This window comes from Dendrobates tinctorius, unplaced genomic scaffold, assembly GCF_039654945.1.
Source record: "Dendrobates tinctorius isolate UK_male_01 unplaced genomic scaffold, ASM3965494v1 ptg000060l, whole genome shotgun sequence".
NCBI lineage: Eukaryota > Metazoa > Chordata > Amphibia > Anura > Dendrobatidae > Dendrobates > Dendrobates tinctorius.
Window position 1 is genome coordinate 16,012,928 of NW_027361728.1, and position 20,749 is coordinate 16,033,676.

Consider the following 20,749-nt stretch of genomic DNA (forward strand, 5'->3'; position numbering starts at 1 on the left):
GCTCCCTGTGAAGACACGGGGGTCAGCAGGTGAGCTAGTCCACTAGCTGAAACCGAATGGACCAGGGCTCATACTACTGAACACCCACTCTCTTTTCCCGTGGGCAGAACGCTACTCAGACAACACAGGGTGAGGGTAAAACAGTGTGGCAATAATTTATTGAACCACCAACAAACAATAGCATATAGAACAGTCCGAGCAAAATACCCATATGGTGCAAACTACAGAGTCTCACCCTTCTGCTGACTCACTGAGATTAGAACTACTTCCAGGGTCAACTTCCCCCACCAGTGGCACCCCACTTTTGACAGGCCCCCACAGATTGGAGGTCATAGACAATTGCCTTCAGATCACCAGAAAGATAAAAGTCTAAGGGGGTCAGATCGGGAGACCTTGGTGGCCATTCAACTGGCCCACGATGACCAATCCACTTTCCAGGAAACTGTTCATGTAGGAATGCTCGGACCTGACACCCATAATTGATGGTATGGTGTGGTATATGGAGTACAAAGATAGTTTGGCCATTCTTCATCAATGGAAACAACAATGGAACTGGATATCTGAAATTGCTACACGATGATGTGTTGCCCTCTTTATGCACTGAAGATGGCATGTTCCCTGAGAATTTCCGCCAAGATGGTGCACCACCACTTTATGGGTGTCAGGTCCGAGCATTCCTACAAGGAATCTGACCCCCTTAGACTAGCATTTCTTCTGCGGTGTTGCTATCAGTGTGTCAAGAGTGAGAGAAGAGGGTTGCATTGACAATCCAACACAATGAGCAGCACTTTGAACACATTTTATAAGTGGTCATAAACTTGTAAATAACTCATGAAATAATAAAGTTATGGTAAAACCAAGCATACCATTGTTTTTCTTGTGAAATTCTCAATAAGTTTGATGTGTCACATGACCCTCTTCCCATTGGAAAAAATAAAGTTGAATCCAAAATGGCGTGACTTCAAAATGGCCGCCATGGTCACCATCCATCTTGAAAAGTTTCCCCTCTCCCATATGCTAATGTGCCTCAAATAGGAAGTTGATATCACCAACCATTCCTATTTTATTTAGGTGTATCCATATAAATGGCCCACCCTGCATAATTATTAATGCAGTTTAGCAGGATGGGACTGGAAATTGATTTTACAATTTCAAAAACATATTTACACACGAAAGATCAATTTTCATTCATGACTAATGATATTTGTGTATTTACATTAGGGAAGTATAATTTCAATTGTTTTTTTTCTTCAGGAATGCTTTGAATGCACTGCCCATGTGCATGTAACTCCAGATGGCAATGTTAATTATCCTTTCCTGGAATGCAAATCAGACACTGGTAAGAGTGAAGTATTGATTAGTCTAATGCCATTTTTAACATAAATAGTGTTACTCACCTGTCCTGGCTCGAAAGCCAGGCTTTGCTCCCTTTTCCTATGGCCAGCTCCCTATTCACTAAACCCCATTAGGTCATTCTGGTAACCCATCAAAAATGTCTGACAGCATCACACTAGCTCTGTAAAGGCTGTATCAGACAGATGCCAGCTGCCTGAGTAATCAGGAAGCATCGCTCCAAGCTACAATGTGGTTTAGGCCGGGGTCACACTTGCGAGAAACTCGCACGAGTCTCAATATCCGACTCTGCCGGAACTTGGACTGGAGCGCTCAGCTGCATAGAAATACATGCAGCCGCACACTCCGGTGCCGAGACTCGTGCGAGTTTCTCGCAAGTGTGACCCCGGCCTTAGATAAATATTCTTCATCATCCACTTCACTCAACTCCAACCAGGTGTCGAATCAGCAACTACTTCCTAGCTCAGTCCTATGAATCCTGATGCTATTGCACTCTACAACTCTGCTGCTAGAAGCTACCAAATAATGAACTTATCTCTGCTAATATTGAAGCTGTTTACACCTTTAGCTTTGCAAGCAAGGTACCTGATTATAACTTGTTGTCTCTGCTACTTCTATGCTGCCCCCATATTCTCAGATCTTGTGTTCCAGTGAGTAACCGCATTTCAATCACAAGGTATTTGATTGTATACATCTTTGCTGTTAACCATATCTCTTCTACAAGTTCCTGATAGCATATATCCCTGCTATTAATTATATTCCTGCTAAAAGTTACTGATTGCATATGTCATATGTCTCTGTTATTAACTATATCTCTGCTGCAAGTACAGGACAGCATGTACTTCTCTAATATTCCTGTGTAAGCCTGCACTCCAGCAGCATGTAATGCTTCTAGCTTCACTTGTCCACCTGCTGTTCTGCCTACTTTGCTGTCCTGGTTCTCTATGATCCTCATGCTGTCCTTTTCTCCTGCATCATTGCCTTTGGTCTGTCTTGCTCTCTATGACCTACAGCTTAAAAATCCACCTCATCAAGTGAGCCCATAACATCTAGATAGATGTACAGATAAAAATTGAGCCATGTATTCAACCCTTGGTTGTGGTTGTTTCCTTACGAGTAAGGAAGTAAGCAGTATCTCTAGACAGTGGCACAAGACAGGAACATCCAAAGTCCGAGTTGTGCTCTTGTTGGTGCGATTCATTTATTGATGGACTGCATTTGTAGTTAAAGGGGTTTTTTTAATCTTTTTGTTATGCTTTTCATATTAAAATTAGGCATGATATTAGAATATCTCTGCTAATGTTCTAATTAAACCTTCTAACTCATTGTGGGCAGCATGGTGGCTCAGTGGATAGCACTGCAGCCTTGCAGAGCTGGAGTCCTGGGTTTAAATCCCACCAAGGACAACATCTGCAAGGAGTTTGCATGTTCTCCCCGTGTTTGCGTGGGATTTTTCCAGGTACTCTGGTTTCCTCCCACATTCCAAAGACATACTGATAGGGAATCTAGATTGTGAGTCCCATCGGGAACAGCGATGATAATGTGTGCAAACTGTAAAGCGCTGCGGAATATGTTAGCGCTATATAAAAATAAAGATTATTATTAGTAAACCAACAAGATAGGTGCAACTTATACACACGAATGGCAGCTGCCCACAAGAGAATTTGGTATTGTTGGACTCAAGACTTACCATCATCATTTTCCCTAATTAAAATCACAATATACTGTAGTTTATTTTTAAGATGAATTAGATAGAAATCTTGCGAGTATAAGAATGAAATACTTGTTCAATGATAGAGGAAAGTTTATTGCTATCTATCCATTGACTATGAGACAAACCATGCAGTCTTGTTTTCAATGCATACTCTGGGTTGACTTTTGATGATATTGCAAGCTCTCAGAACATGTTCATTTAACAATTTCTCTTAATCAATTTCAACATAGAGATGATATTTCTTTTGTTCCTTTGTTCTGAGAGGGGAAAGGAGGGAAGGAAGGGTGTAGGCTTGTTTTTTTATACTCGATTTGAAAAACTGGTCATTGTCTTGATAGCTTGTTTGTATTCTTCACAGAGACAAATCTTTGGATTGTATATGTTATGTGATTTTGACCTCTTAGGCTACTTTCACAGATCAGGTTTTCGCCGTCAGGCGCGTTCCGGCGTCGTGCCGGAGCGCCGGATCCGGCAAATGTTTTGTAAAACCGGATGTGACGGATCCGGTTATCTGCCGGATCCGTCTTGCGCATGACAGCCAAAACCGGATCCATCTCATCCGGTTCATCTGATTTTCGATCCGTTTTTTGACGGATTACGCCGGTTCCGGTTTTTAAAAAGGCCCCTTGTGGCCTTCCGAACGGGATTGGCTACTGGAAAACTATATATACCGTGTTCCTACAGCCCTTCTTTGACAGGTTGTAGAGGAGAAAGTGCAGGTTGGAGAGAAGAGCAAGTGACTGGCAAAGATGGATGTTGTGCTTGGAAATATTTTGAAGAATTTGGCGGATTTTACAGCGGAGGCGAATCGTTTGAGGGTGATTGTTCTGGAGAATGAGAGAGCGAGACAGCAGCGCATCAGGCATCGTAGACGACGTTTGTGGATCCACCCCATCACAGCCAAGAGAATGACGCGTGGGATCTATTCTACACTCTGCATGGACCTTAGACGAAACCCGGAGAAATTTTTTGGATATGTTCGGACGAAAATGGAGAATTTTGATTACTTGGTGGAGCGCATTGCACACCTCATAAGAAAATCGGACACCTATTGCCACTTCTCTGTTTCACCCGCAGAGCGTCTGATGGTGACTTTAAGGTAAGCCACATTTATTGGATATGCTCGCATCAGCGCACACTTTCACTGCAATCTTGTTGGTGGTAGTTTGTATCTCCATGTGTTATAGCTTAGTTTTCGTATGTAATGCTGGTATTTTAACCTAATTGATTGTTTTTTAATTCCCCACAGATTTCTTGCAACTGGAGAATCCCTTTCGTCACTGCATTTCCAGTACAGACTCGGGATTTCCACCATATCTGGAATAGTGAAGTACACATGCCGTGCACTGTGGGACTCCTTAGCTGAAGAGTTTTTACCAGAGCCCACAACAGAGAGGTGGATTGAAATTTCAGAAAAGTTTCTACAGATATGTCAGTTTCCGAACTGCTTGGGCGCTGTGGACGGGAAACATATCCGCATTGTAAAGCCAGCCGGACCGGGATCGGAATATTTCAATTACAAGAAATATTTTTCAGTTGTCCTCATGGCCATTGCTGACGTGGAATACAAATTTATTGCTGTTGATATTGGGGCCTATGGCCGCTCAAATGACTCTCAAGTTTTCAAACTGTCTGCCATGGGGCGTAAACTGTATGGAAACACCTTCCAGTTCCCATCCCCTAGACCGCTGCCACAAGCATCTGGTCCACCTATGCCATTTGTCTGTGTAGGGGATGAAGCCTTCCAGCTGTCAGAACACCCCTTGAAACCGTACGGTAGCAGAGGATTGTCAAGAACAAAACGCATTTTTAATTACCGCCTCACAAGAGCAAGAAGAATGGTTGAATGTACCGTTGGTATTCTGACAGCCAAATGGCGGGTCCTATTGACTGCGATCAACCTCAAGACAGAAACTGTTGACGAGGTGATCAAAGCTTGCGTGGTACTCCACAATTTTGTTATCTGCAAGGAACCCATTTCCATTGAGGACACCTCTGAAGAAACCACCTTGCAAGATTACCAGAACATTACCACTAGAAGTTCTGTGACGGTTTCAGTAATGAGGGGCAATTTTGCACAATCCTTTATGTCGCCTCAAGGCAGAATAGACTGGCAAGATGACAGAGTATGAAAGATTTGTGCCCTAACCAAACTTGTGTACCTTCTGTACCAACAGTATATACCTTTGCCAACCAAAGTTGGCTATCTTGTCCTGGTTTAACTATTTTTACCTTTATTCCACAGGTGTGTACCTGGTTGTGTTTTATGCAAAGTATTTCACCTTTTAACAAAAGTTGTGTACATTGTTAGGAAGTCACCAACAAGATACACAACTTTTTTGGTGAAATACTTTGCTTCAAACACAACCAGGAACACAACTGTGGCAAAAAGGTAAAATTTATTTACCTTTTACCTACAGTTATATACCTGGTTTTGAAAACCTTTTAACCTTTTAAATACCCTGTACTTAACCTTTTTTTTTACCATATTTCGCCGCAGAAAGAAATGACAGACAACCAGTGTAAAACAATAATTAAACTTTAATTGAAAATTTTTTTTTTTAGAATACTTTTTGAAATTTAAAAACTTTTTTAATAAACCTTTTAAACCAGAAAATTGGTCATTTATTTAAAAACACACATTTTTATAAATTTGGGTAGTGTGGGGTGGAAATACTGCTGGAGGGGCTGTGGGACACTTCGACACTGGGAGTGTGGAAAGAGGACTGGGATCGTGGTGGGGAAGGAACAGTTAGAGGTGAAGGTGTGGAAAAAGCTAGAGAATGGGTGGACATGTGGGAGGCAGAAGAGGTGGTGGGTGGTGGAGTGGAGGGTTGGGCAGGGACTGTAGGAGCAGATGATGTGGATGGAAAGTGGTATGGGGAAGGAGTTTGGTACGGGGAAGGAGTTTGGTACAGGTCAGGTTGCTGGAAGTGGGGAGATGTCTGGTAATGGGGAGGTTGCTGGTACTGGGGAGGTGGCTGGTATGTAATAGGAGGGGAGGAGGGAAAGTGGCTGGAGGGGGTGCAGGTGGAGTAACTACTGGGGTGGGAGGAGGAGGTTGGGAGGTAACGTGCTGGAGAGCCCGTGGCACGAATGCATTACAAGCATTAGCTGGCTAGGAGAGAGCGTTTCCATGCGCTCCACAAAAGACCTGAAAAAGGTGTGGTTTGGCGAAGATCTTGCTTCTGAATGCATGGTTTGCAGAAGTGTCTTCACCTCCAGAATGCTGGAGTTGATCTGCTGAAAGCCTGCGGAGATTTGCTCTGACAAGACTTTTAGACAGTTCTGGAAAGATGCATTCAGATGCAAGAACTCTGGCGCATAAGTCTTTTCCTGACCCCTCTGCCGCTGCCGCCCAGTACCCGCAGGTGTACTAGAGGTGGCAGGGGCAGAAGGGTGGGGTAAAGGGAAAGCGATCTCCTCACCAGCAGATCCATGTAATGTTATCGGCCACGATGCTCCTGCGCTGGTGGATGGGACAGATGGGTCTAATGTGTGGGAAGGCTGGGAAGGTGCAGATGTACCGGGGCGGTCGAAGTGTCCCTCGGTGCCGGTCTCCTCAGGGATCGCCTCAGAAGGGTTCAACCGTGCAGGCTCCCGAGTGCTGCTCACCATGCAGTGGAATAAAGAGAAAAAAAAAACAATTAAAATAGTGACATGGCATGGCCCTGGCTGAAACAAAAAATTTTACAGCTAAACATTTTTTTTTTACATGTGGTGTGTAATATTTACCTTCTGGTGACCATTGTATCCCGGAGGAACGACAGGGCTCGTGCGTACTTGTACTTGCTCCTGCGTCCTCCAGATCCACTCGGGGCCCGCATCTCTTTATTGAACTCCTTCTTGAAACAATCCCTCACAGACCGCCACCGCTTCACAATTCTCTCCCCTGAAACGAGAAAGGACAAAGTGGTTAGTATACAACATCAGTGTTTCCCAAACTCCAGTCCTCATGGTCCCCAGGGGTCATGTTTTCAGGATTTCCATAGTAAACAGTAATCCTGAACACATGATCCGTGGGGACCACGAGGACCGGAGTTCGGGAAACACTGGTTTACATCAAGCAACCGGTACTGTATATACTTACGCTCTTTAATCTGGGCCCGAGCATCGAGGTCCTCCCAGCGGTCCACAAGGAGCGAACAGATTTCCTCCCAGAGCCGTCGGGTAACTATCAGGTCAGCATGGCGGCGGTCAGCCATATTCCATAGCGGCTCCCTTTCTCTGACGAGATCAATTAGCTGGTCAACATCAATTCCTCCATCCTCACCGTCAGAGTCGGGAGCACGCTGTGAAGGCTGTTAAAGTAAAAGAGAAAAATAGCAAAATTAGGCACCACACTTTAAGACATGAAATAAAAAGTGTACCAAAATTTAACTTAAATATTATACTTACACGCTGGTGACAGCCGCGTTGCTGTCGCCGACGACCCTGGGAGGCACTGCGAGGACCTCTTGGCCGAGCACCAGATTGGGAAGACTAGAGAAGAAAAGAAAAAAATTTATGTGTTTGGATGTTGGCATATTTGTTTGCTGTGTGATGTCTGCGGTACATTGTTTTCTATGTGTTGTGTGTAGTGTGATATTGTGTTTCTGCGCTTGATGAAAAAAACTTACCAGTTGTGAGCCCACTCCAGGTGTCTGTCCACCCCTTCCTTCTTCTTCTGGGAGCTCCTCTTCAGCTTGTGATTCCTGTTTTGAAATAAAAGCCAATGAATAGACATATATTGCAGAGATGATGGATTTTGGAAATAAAAACTTACCATCAAACGCTGACGATGCGAGGGAGTGCTCCCAGAAGAAGATGTGGTGTCCTCCTGCTGGCCAGACTCCATGCCTGTGGGTGGTGCTGCTGCTGCCAGTGCTGCTGCTGCTGCTGCTGCTGCTGCTGCATCTCTTGGGTGGCTGTTGAATAAAGAGAAACAAAGGGCCAATGAATATCTTGATATTCCATGGCCCTAGTTTTGAGGAATGGGGGATTTGATAATTACCGTCTCTCATCTGCTGGTGGATTCCCCTCCGGTTGTTCAGCATGGTCGCTTTGCTCCATTTGGGGTGGTGGTGGTGCTGATGGTGGTGAAGTTCTCTCGTGCCTTCTCCTGCGCCTGGTTCCTGTCCTGGGTGGCATGTTGGGTGTGGCTGTCATGGTTTTATATATGTGTGCTGTGGGCAGAGCTACTGAGCATGCTCAGACCCAAAAAAACGGATCCGGCACATTGCGGCGCTCATAGACTTTCATTGTGTGAAAAAGCCGGACGCGCCGGATCCGGTGGGTCCAGCTTTTTCGCCGGAGACAAAAAACGTTACAGTAGCCATTTTTTCCAGATGCCGGATTGCGACACATTGCCGGATCTGGCGAAAACCGGACAAAACGCATGGCCATCCGGCGCGATCCGGCGCTAATGCAAGTCAATGGGGGGGAAACCGGATCCGGCATTGCATTTCGCCGGATACGGTTTTTGTCAAAAGAGCCGGATTGCGCCTGACGGCGAAAACCTGATGTGTGAAAGAGGCCTTATACAAATCAATTAAAAAATACTTACTATTGCAATATGTAGTTTTAATTAAAGGAGCTGTGCTGGTTTTAAATATTATTAGCCCAGAAACTTTGTGACATATAAAATAACAAAATGAGTTATAGTCAGCCTTCCTGGGTCCACTGATGCATCTTTGCTCCAGTCTTTGTAGAACGGCAGCAGCCGTAGCGTAATGTCTACAGTGCTGCAACCAATCACTGTGTCAGATGAGTAAAAGCTTAGTTTGCTATTTTATATACTGAGCTTATTGGCTAATAATATTTGGAATGGGGCAGCCCCTTTTAATATTGTGACATTTCAAAACAGTCTAACACTTTCTTGAACCCCTACAGAAGCAATCAAGGCAAAATGTATTTTTATAACTCTAAAATCTCTGTGCTTTTTTCCACTTTTTCCTGTTTTATTCATGAGTCTACTCTGAGTACTATATCATTTAACAAAAATAAATAATGTGCCATATGGGTTTGGAGATATGAGCCTTTTTATTTAATGTTTCCAATATTATAATTTTTATGTTCTTTACTAAGGGGGCAGTGCTCACATTGTAATAACCCAGAGCAACCCTAAAACATACCCCAAGAGAAACCTGTGAGCAACGCCCCCTTAACGGCGGTACATTTTAATTATTAAATCTTTACGTAAAAATAAGTTCCACAATTGGATGTGTTAAAAAATGTTCCTGCTCCAAGATAATCATATAAATGAGCCTCTGTGTAATGACCATGTCTGGCCAAGCAGGAACATGGATGGATATACCACAACTCCTGGGCAGGGGAGGAAACAAAAGAGTATACAGACAGAACAGGAGGCGATCAAAGGAGATTCTTTCTGTGAGGTAAAACAAGTTTTTAAACATCAAGGGAAATGTTTTACTTTATAGAAACCAGCAGCTTCGATCCCATGCTGTAATGTCTGTATACTCTCTTTTGCGTCCTTCCCTGTCCAGGAACTGTGTTATATCTAACCGTGTTCCTGCACCCTGAGACACAGCTATTACACAGTACGTAGCAGGGGCACATTTATAATATTAACTCAGCACAGGACCATTTTTTTAATACATCCAATTGTGAAACTTATTATTATTTCAAGATCTAGTGATTAAAATGTACAGTACTTTGTTCACTGTAAAACCCTTATAAATAGCATAAAAATGTATATGTCCTCCATATCTCTATAGTCGTATGGAGGATTTAAAAAAATAAATAAAATTGAATACTTAGGGGTGCAGGACAAAAATAAGAGCAAAAATTGGCCATAATTGACCTGGTGACAGGTCATCTTAAATACAGAGGTGTTTTCTTCATCTAATTCCTTGTGAAATTATATTTTGAGTTGTGGGTTAACTTTCAAATGTTAGTTATGTAATTTTTATCCACAGGGGTCTGTATTAATTGCCCGGTGGTGGTGGATTCTGAGGACCCCGAGTTATGGACATTATTAGTACAAGTCATGGATGAATACAATGTCAACAGCAACCACACAGAACTTTATGGTGTCTCCTTTGTTGATAGTGTGATGAAAAAGGTCAGTGTAGATATATTGAGTTTCATCTTTTATTTTGTTGGCATTCCTTTTCCATATGTTCTGTAATAACATATGAACATCGATAAGGGCTATCCCCTGTTCAGGACTTCAAAACATCCATAAATTTATCAAATCTGGCATTTTTATATGTCAGCTTTGAACCAAGCCTGCAAGCATGAAGTGTGCAAAAAAGAGATGCACACATGGTTCTTAATTAGGAATAAGCGAACCCTACCTGGAAAGTTCGGGGTCCATACCAGACACCTAGTGCCCATTTCAAAACTCCAAACATGGACTTTTTACTGTATGTCTGTTTTCCTGTTCGGGTTTGCCAGTCTAATAAAGCTTGTTGAAAAACTGCAGCACAGTCAATCAACATGCTTTTAGACTGTGGGCACTTCCGCAGCCATCACAGTTATTGGCCAACGCAGCATGTAACCCGGCCTATATAAAGATTGGATCACGAGTGCCGCCGCCATTCTGCTCTTATTAGTGTAGGGATAGGACGCAATTGGAGTGAGGGACAGATTCTGAATGTGCACGCTGCAAAAAGTCGTTCTGTGTACACCGCAACCCATATCTGTGGTAGTACTGTGCATGTGTAAGCAGGTTGCGGGATGCAGTGGCACAAGGGAGGCAGAGCAAGGGTTAACAGGTTAACAATTTAATTAGAACAATAGAGGAACTCCTTGTAGGGAGAAAACAGTTAAATTGAAAAGGGAAAATTGTAACAACAGTCCAGTAATCGAACTTATCATGTCTTTAAGGTCCTCCGTCGCAAGTGATCCAGTGGGGCTTGACTCCCTCTCCTCCTCAACAGGGTCCCGAGACAGACAGGGATGCAACATGCAATGGTGGATTACTCAAGTAGTCGCCCTTCTTCCCCTTCGGGATGAACTTCATACACTGGCACCATCAGTTCCAACTCAACGCTTCACCCGATATGGGGTCTTTTCCTATCGATGTTCCAACTTGCCTCGAGGCCAATTGTCTCGGACAAGCACATGATCTCCTGCCTTAAGTCCTGTCCCGCGAAGGGGTGGCGCTTGGTGGTGCTCGAGTTCCCGGAACTTGGTCTGCACCAGTCGATGAAGAGTCTGCAGCCGATGTCGATGTTCTCATACCCAGGAAGACAACCTAGTCCATGGGTAGTCCTTGTCATGACTCCCAGGTATAGCTGCTGCGGAGATGACTGCATGCTGCAGCGAGGGAGTCGGGAGCAGAGCCGCAGAGAACTCACCGAGGACAAACAGGACCTGAACCACATGACAGGGTAACTGCTGCAGCGAATCCTGCACACTGCAGCCAGGGAACTAAGAGCAGAACGACAGGAAGCACACCAGGTACAAACAGGACCTGAACCATGTGACATAGTAGGAGGTGATTGGGGGCAGAGCCAGACGCTGGGGTGCAGAGGAGACGATAAATACAGGAGAGTAGTCAAACCAGCTGAGATCAAAACCAGGAAATCACGAGGTGCCAAAGGGGAAGACCAAGGATTGTCAAAGGGGAAGCCAGGTGTCAGAAAACCAAGATATCAAACAAGCAGTGTCCTGCATAGACAGCAAGTAAACTGAAGCAACCGTGCACACACACTCAAGGGGTCAAACATACAGACTAAACCGAAAGTATAGCTGACAGGGATCCTAGTCTGAAGTGGGTATAAATACCCCTCCCAGATCCAAAGAGAGGCCAGCAAAGGTTTAACCCTGAGAGAGCAGGACATTAACCCTGTCCTGACCATGACAGTCCTCTTCTGGATCCAGTTCCAGTTCTGTAATCTCCCATCCTTTCCGTCTGAACAGCAGGGTATACGGAGTGTATCCGGTTGTGCTGTGCATTCAGTTGTTGTACACCCAGACCAATTCAGCTACATACTCAGGCCATCATACCTTCCGGTCTTCCTCCAATGTTCTCAGCATCTGGATTAGTGTCCGATTTGAAGCGTTCACATGCTCTATTCCCTTAAGGATGATAAGGCATCATCCATGACTTTTTTCAATCTGGTACAGACAATGTAACTCCTCCATCACTCGGCCTTGAAAACATGTACCTTGGTCAGAATGAATCCTCTTCGGGCAACCATACACTCGGATGAAGTCTTGACAGATAGCCTGTGTGGTGGACTCGGCAGTCTAATCTGTTGTGAATTCGCTTTCTGACCTACCTCTGGTTACTAGTGAAGGTAGTGGAGCTGGTTATATTGATAGAGGGGTCGCGAGTTCTCTTCCCGGGCTCCCTCTGGTGGCTACTGGAGGTAACGGAGCTGATCTAATTAACAAAGGACTGCCACCTGATAATGAGAGGATGACTGGAGATCTGGAGTTTCTGACTGGATTTAAGACAGCCGACTTCTCTATCCCTGCTGGTGATTTTTTCCTGCCTCCTGAGGTCTTAGTTTCCAGCTCAGTACCTGCATGCTCAAGCTAAGTGTTCTTTTGCTATTGTTCACATTTGATTTGGTTTTGTCTATTTCAGTTTTGTGTGGTTAGCCAGCCCCAGCTGGGCTGTGCTGAATTTCCATCCTTATGTTACTGTTTGTGCCAGTTTGTTTTTGTCCTTTATTAGATTGGCCTCTTTTTGCTCTGTTTTCAGAATATACCAGAGTGCTGATATAGTGGGCGAAGTCTAGTGACTTCAGTATTTTTCTAACAGACGTGTTGGGCATTTTTTGCAGGGTTTTTTGCGTGATTGCAGACAGAGTCTTTCCCTTCCTGTCCTGTCTAGTTAGTGTGGTCCCCATCGTTTGCTCAGGCTATTTTCCTACCTGCATTTGTGTTTTCATCTTGTCTCACCGACAATATATGTTTGGGGGCTATCTATTCCTTTGGGGTCTGCAGTTTAGATTTCCCCTTTCTTGCTTTAGGCTTATTTAGTTCTCTAGCTGTGTCGAGGCATCTAGGATCATCGTAGGTACGCTCCACGGCTACTGCTAGTTGTGTGGATAGGATCAGAGGTCTACAATCTGCTTAGTTACCAACCTCTTTGGTTTTCTGTGGCTTAGCTAGGTCTTGCTTTCTTCCTCAGTGACCCAATCATAACACTGATCCCAGGTTGGAGTCACCACAGCAAACTTGGTAAAGTGGTCGGTCATCACCAGACAATGTTCATACCTGAGATGGACTGGACTTACAGTCAAGTAATCAATAATCAATAACTCCAAGGGGGCAGAAGTCACGATGGTCTGTGTGGGGGCTCTCTGTTCCAGGGGCTTAGTCAGTTTGCAGCTCTGATATTGTTGACGGGCTTCCTCTACTGTCGGTCATCTTCTCTGGGAGCACCACTTGCCAGGTGATCCCCAACTGCCATACCAACTGCACCTTTCTATACAGTAGGCCATCTTCTACTTGGAGCCACAAAGCAGGAGAAGGTTATAAATAGATAGCAGAGCATTTTCAATTGCCCTTTCCACAGTTTGAAATGTAATTAAGAAATGGCAGTTATCAGGAACAGTGGAGGTCAAGATAAGGTCTGGAAGACCAAGAAAAATTTCAGTGAGATGTGCTGATAGGATTGCTAGAGAGAAAAATCAGAACACCAGCTTGACTAAAAAAACCTTCAGAAAAATTTAGTAGACTCTGAAGTTGTGGTACATTGTACTACTGTTCAGAGACACCTGCCCAAATATGGCCTTCATGGGCGAGTCATCAGAAGAAAACCTCTCCTGTGTTCTCACCATAAAATTCAGCCCCAGAAGTATGCAAAATAACATATAAACAAGTCTGAAGCATTTTGGAAACAAGTCCTGTGAACCAATGAGGTCAAAATAGAACTCTTTGGCCACAATGATCAAAGGTATGTATGAAGAAAAAAAAGGCACAGAATTTCAGAAAAATAACATCTCACCAACCATTAGGCATCGGGGTGGATCAATCATGCTTTGGGGTTGAGTTGCAGCCAATAGCATGGGAAACATTTCACAGGTAGAGGGAAGAATGGATTCAATTAAATTTCAACAAATTCTTGATGCAAACATAACACCATCTGTAAAAAGCTGAAGTTGAAAGAGTTTGACTTCTACAAATGGATAATGATCCTAAACACACATCAAAATTCACAATAGACTACCTCAAAAGGCGCAAGCTGAAAGTTTTACAATGGCCCTCACAGTCGCTTGATATGAAAATCATTGAAAATCTGTGGCTAGACCTGAAAATAGCAGTGCATGCAAGACGACCTAGGAATTTCACAGAAATGGATGAATTTTCCAAGCAGGAAGGAATGGATGAAAAGCCCTCAAACAAGAATTGAAAGACTCTTGGCTGGCTGCAAAAAAGTGTTTACAAGCTGTGATACTTGCAAAAGTGGGTGCTGCTAGGTACTAACCATATTAAACACAAAGAAAAAATGGAGCATATAAACCATAATAAGTCAATCCAAAGCTATCAATATAAAACTGCTTTTAATGATACAAATATTTAGGAACATTTACGGTCACAATTATTACAAAAGATCACAAACAAACACAGAGCTATTTGACACGGGTCAGAAAGCACCAAAGTAGAAAACAGCGTGCCACATCATGAGCACTGTACACAGGATAAGTGTTATGAATGAGTCACCGAAGGAGGAAAAAACAAAAATACAAGCTAAGTCCAGAAAACCGGAGAGGTTGGTAGCTATCGGATTGCAGACCCCTGATCCTATTCACCACAACTAACAGTAGCCGTGGGGGGTTCCTACGGTGCCCTAGACCCCTCGTTCACAGCCAGAGAACTAAATAAGCCTAAAGAAAGAAAGGGGAAATCTAAACTGCCCCAGAGCAGACCCCAAAGCAATAGACAGCTCACTATATCAGCACTCAGGTATATTCTGAAAACAGAGCAAAGAGATAAACTGATCAGAGACAAAAATGGAGCTCAGCCCGTCCCAACAAAGGCAGGCTGAACACAAAACACTAAGCAAACAGACAAAATCTCATGGAAAAATAAGAGAGCAAAAAACTTAGCTTTCAGTAGACAGGACTAACTGGTTGCAAGAGCTCAGAGCAGAAAGGATCACCAGCACCCCTGTAGGGCGTCGGCTGCCTTATATCCACTCAGTGATTCCGGGTGTCCAATCAGGCTCCACCTGTTCAGATGACAGGTTCTTATCAACACAATCAATTTCACTACCTCTCTTCACCAGCAGAGGGTGTTCATCAGACATCAACGGTGAAGGGGAAAATGAACTCACAACAGTACCTCCCCCTTGAGGAGGGGTCACCGAACCCTCATCCACGCCACCAGGACGATCAGGATGGGCCCGATGAAAAGCACGAACCAATCTTTCGGCATGAATATCGGATTCAGGGACCCAAGAATTATCCTCCTGGCCATAACCCTTCCATTTAACCAAATACTGGAGTCTTTGTCTAGCCAGGCGAGAATCCAGTATCTTCTCAACCTCATATTCCACATTACCTTCCACCAATACAGGGTCAGGAGGTGCCACCACAGGAACTACTGGCTCAACAAACCTCTTTAACAGAGACTTATGAAACACGTTATGGATCTTAAATGTAACAGGAAGAGCCAATCGAAAAGAGACAGGATTAAGAATCTCCAAAATCTTGTAAGGTCCAATAAATCTAGGTTTAAACTTTGGAAAAGCCACCTTCATAGAGATATTCTTTGATGACAACCAAACCATATCACCCACCTTAAACTGGGGACCAATGGTCCTATGACGGTTGGAAAACCGCTGGGCCTTTTCCTGGGAGAGAGACAACCTATCCACCACTTGGTCCCAGATCTGGTGCATTCTCTCCACCACAGTGTCAACACCTGGGCAGGCAGAAGACTCCACCTGCCCTGAAGAGAATCGAGGATGAAACCCAAAGTTACAAAAAAAAGGTGACATCAAAGTGGCAGACCTAGCTCTATTATTTAAAGCAAATTCGGCCAAGGGCAAAAATGAAACCCAATCATCCTGATCAGCAGAAATAAAACATCTCAAATACGACTCCAAAGTCTGGTTTGTTCTCTCCGTCTGCCCATTGGTCTGAGGGTGAAACGCAGAGGAGAAGGACAACTGAATTCCCAGCTTGGAACAGTAAGTCTTCCAAAATCTAGAAATAAACTGAACTCCTCTGTCAGATACAATGTTCTCAGGAATCCCGTGCAAGCGAACCACCTGTTGCAAAAACAAGGGCACCAACTCTGAGGAAGATGGCAACTTCGGGAGTGGTACAAGATGGACCATCTTAGAGAATCTATCACAAATCACCCAAATAACAGTCATTCTCTGACAGACAGGCATATCAGAGATAAAATCCATTGAAATATGGGTCCATGGCCTCCTGGGCACCGGCAAAGGCATCAACAACCCACTAGAGCGAGAACAAGGTTTAGACCGGGAGCAAGTCCCACAGGACTGCACAAAACTCCTGACATCACGAGACAAGGCGGGCCACCAAAAAGACCGACTCACCAAATCTCTAGTACCAAAAATACCTGGATGACCAGCCAATGCAGAGCAATGAACTTCAGACATCACTCTCTTCCTCCACTGGTCAGGAACATACAATTTTCCAGTGGGACAACGCTCAGGTTTGTCCTCCTGAAACTCTTCCAGAGCATGTCTCAAATCGGGCGAGATGGCAGAAAGAACTACCCCCTCACCTAAGATGGTAGCAGGCTTGGTCACAACAGGAGAATCAGCAAAGAAACTCCTAGAGAGGGCGTCTGCCTTGACAATCTTAGTGCCTGGAAGAAAAGAGACCACAAAATCAAAACGTGTGAAAAACAAGGCCCACCTAGCCTGTCTAGGATTCAAGCGTTTGGCCGACTCCAGGTAAATCAAATTCTTGTGGTCAGTAAGGACCACGACTTGATGTCTAGCTCCCTCCAACCAATGTCTCCACTCCTCAAATGCCCATTTCATGGCTAACAGTTCCCGATTCCCCACATCATAGTTACGTTCAGATGGGGAGAACTTTCAGGAAAATAAAGAACAGGGATTCATTTTAGATGTTACCGGATCTTTTTGGGACAAAACAGCTCCTGCACCAATCTCAGAAGCGTCCACCTCTACCTGAAACGGGAGTGAGACATCAGGTTGCCGCAAAACCGGAGCAGAAGTGAACCTTCGCTTCAGCTCCTGAAAGGAAGAAACAGCCTCCGGAGACCAATTCAGCACATCAGCACCTTTCTTAGTTAAATCAGTCAGTGGTTTGGCAATACCAGAAAAATTAGCTATAAATTTACGATAAAAATTAGCAAAACCCAAAAACTTCTGGAGAGCCTTCAAAAAAGTGAGCTGAACCCAATCATAAATGGCCTGTACCTTGGCCATTTCAATAGCTGACGGAGACAAAATAAATCCCAAAAATGAAATCCTCTGTACCCCAAAAAGGCATTTCGATCCCTTGACATACAGGGAATTCTCTCTCAAAATCCGGAACACAGTCCGAACATGTTCCACATGAGAGTCCCAATCCTTGGAAAAGATCAAAATATCATCCAGATAGATGATCAAAAATTTATCCACAAAGTCTCGGAAAATATCATTCATGAAGCACTGGAAGACAGAAGGGGCATTAGTGAGCCCAAAAGGCATCACCAGGTACTCAAAATTTCCCTCCCAAGTATTAAACGCCGTCTTCCATTCATCCCTATGCTTAATGCGAATAAGATTATACGCCCCCCTGAGGTCAAGCTTGGTAAACCAGCAAGCACCTTTAACTCTAGACAATAGATCGGAAATCAGTGGTAACGGATACTGATATTTAACAGTAATTTTGTTGAGGGAACGATAGTCAATACAAGGCCTTAATGAACCACCCTTCTTGGCCACGAAAAAAAACCAGCACCTAAGGGTGAAGAGGATGGTCTAATATGACCCTTCTCCAACGACTCCTTAATATAGGATCGCATAGCCTCATGCTCGGGTACAGATAAATTGAAAAGTCGACCCTTGGGAAATTTACACCCAGGGCTCAGCTCAATTGCACTGTCATAACTCCTATGAGGAGGCAAAGACGCAGACTCATTCTCACTAAATACATCATAAAAATCAGCCAAATAGTCAGGAACATCATGCGACTGGGGAGAGGTGGAGAAAACAGGAGCGTCACTAAGGGCACACCGACAACCCCAACTCACCACAGACACAGATTTCCAATCCAAAACTGGATTATGGATTTGCAACCAGGGAAACCCCAGAACAATGGTATCATGCAGATTATGCAACACCAAAAATCTGCAATTTTCTTGATGGTCTGGGGCGATCCGCATTACCACCTGGGTCCAAAACTGAGGTTTATTCTCCGCCATAGAAGTAGCATCAATACCCCTCAAAGGGATAGGCGTCCGCAGAGGTGTCATAGGAAATCCACAATGTTTAGCAAAATCCAAGTCCATCAGGTTCAGAGCTGCTCCCGAATCCACAAAAGCCTTAGCGGAAAATGTGGACAGGGAGCAGATCAGAGTAATTGCCAGAAGAAACTTAGGTTGAACACCACCCACAGCAAATGTGTGTGCAAAATGTTTATCTCGTTTGGGGCAGACAGAAATAATATGCGAGGCATCTCCACAGAAAAAACACAGCTTATTACGCCTTCTGAACTCCTGACGTTGCGCCATAGACCAAACTCTATCACATTGCATAGGTTCAGACATTTGTTCAACAGGTGGCAACACCTCTTGTGCAGTTTTGCATTCACGCAAACGCCGATCAACCTGAATGGCTAATGACATAGAATCGTCAAGACCAGAGGGTACAGGAAATCCCACTATAGTATCTTTTACGGTTTCTGACAAACCCTTCCGAAAGAGAGCTGCCAAGGCACCATCATTCCAGGTAGTAAGGACCGCCCACTTTCGGAATTTTTGACAGTACAACTCTGCAGAATCCTGACCCTGGCTCAATGCCAACAGGGCCTTTTCAGCCTGATCAATAGCATTAGGTTCATCGTACAACAGCCCCAAGGCTTGAAAAAATGCGTTCACATTAGTTAGAATAGGATCATCAGGTTTCAAAGAAAACGCCCAATCCTGAGGATCGCTGCGCAGCAAGGAGATGACAATTTTAACCTGCTGTGCGGAGCTCCCTGATGAGTTAGGCTTCAAGGCAAAAAATAATTTACAATTATTCTTAAAATTCAAAAATTTAGACCGATCCCAAAAAAACACCTCAGGAGTAGGGATCTTTGGCTCAGCAACATGTGAATGAGCAAGATAGGCGGAAATTCCCCACACTTCAGCAGCGAGCTGCTCCACACGATCAGACAATTGCTTCATCTCCATTGAGAAGAAAAAATTCCCCCTACGGCCTCAAAGACATAGAGGAAAAAATCTACACACAAAAAAAAAAATTCTGACACTTTTTTTTTCTTTTTACAATTCTTTCCTGCTATTGAGTACCCTAGAATCTGCGGTATGGCTGGTGATTCTGTTATGAATGAGTCACCGAAGGAGGAAAAAACAAAAACACAAGCTAAGCCCAGAAAACCGGAGAGGTTGGTAGCTATCAGATTGCAGACCCCTGATCCTATTCACCACAACTAACAGTAGCCGTGGGGGGTTCCTATGGTGCCCTAGACCCCTCGTTCACAGCCGGAGAACTAAATAAGCCTAAAGAAAGAAAGGGGAATTCTAAACTGCCCCAGAGCAGACCCCAAAGCAATAGACAGCCCCCAACATGTATTGTCGGTGAAAAGCAGATGAAAACACAAACACAGACAGAAAGACAGGTTGAGCAAACGATGGGGCCCAACTAACTAAATAGGAAAGGACAGAAAAGATGCTGGCTGCAATCCGCAAAAAACCCTACCAAAAATGTCCCAACCGTCTGATAGGGAAAAAGGCCCTGAAGTCGCTAGACTTCAAAATCACTATATCAGCACTCAGGTATATTCTGAAAACAGAGCAAAGAGATAAACTGATCAGAGACAAATATGGAGCTCAGCCCGTCCCAACAAAGGCAGGCTGAACACAAAACACTAGGCAAACAGACAAAATCTCATGGAAAAATAAGAGAGCAAAAAACTTAGCTTTCAGTAGACAGGACTAACTGGTTGCAAGAGCTCAGAGCAGAAAGGATCACCAGCACCCCTGTAGGGCGTCGGCTGCCTTATATCCACTCAGTGATTCCGGGTGTCCAATCAGTCTCCACCTGTTCAGATGACAGGTTCTTATCAACACAATCAATTTCACTACCTCTCTTCACCAGCAGAGAGAGTTCATCAGACATCAACGGTGAAGGGGAAAATGAACTCACAACAAATAAGGTCACCTAGTATGCCCTATAGGTCCCACACATGTCCAAACAATGTCGATATGTCCATATTGCCAGTACAAACAATAACCCAAACTAATGGAGGACACAATGTGAGCACCTGTTCCCATTACTCCCACCCATACATGGTATCACAATAATAAACCCCATGAACATAGCTTGCCATAGTGAGGATACAGGAGGGGAAAACCAAAGGGAGATAGGGAAGTTGCATAAAGGGCTTTATCCCTTACCCGTGCTGGTGTCCATGTGCGAACACGCACCCCTACGTGCGTTTCGCGGTAGCTTCCTTATGGGGTCCTGGTGTAATGAGTGTCCCTCCTGAGCTTCTTATGTATGCTGCCCCGGTTCACTATCATCGGTGCATGTGGCCGGCGCGTGGAAGCGGCGTCTAGCAACAG

At 44.3% G+C, this 20,749-nt stretch overlaps 1 protein-coding gene across 2 annotated transcripts in view; it reads left to right on the top strand.

The window, feature by feature from the left end:
* The window catches only part of LOC141092522 (T-kininogen 1-like), a 170,158-nt gene that overhangs the window by 107,541 nt on the left and 41,868 nt on the right, over positions 1-20,749 (top strand). For both annotated transcript variants that reach the window (XM_073578743.1, XM_073578745.1), the window contains exons 6-7: positions 1,255-1,339; positions 9,985-10,130. In XM_073578743.1, the coding sequence (XP_073434844.1) occupies positions 1,255-1,339; positions 9,985-10,130 (231 nt within the window). The remainder of the gene's footprint in view (positions 1-1,254; positions 1,340-9,984; positions 10,131-20,749) is intronic.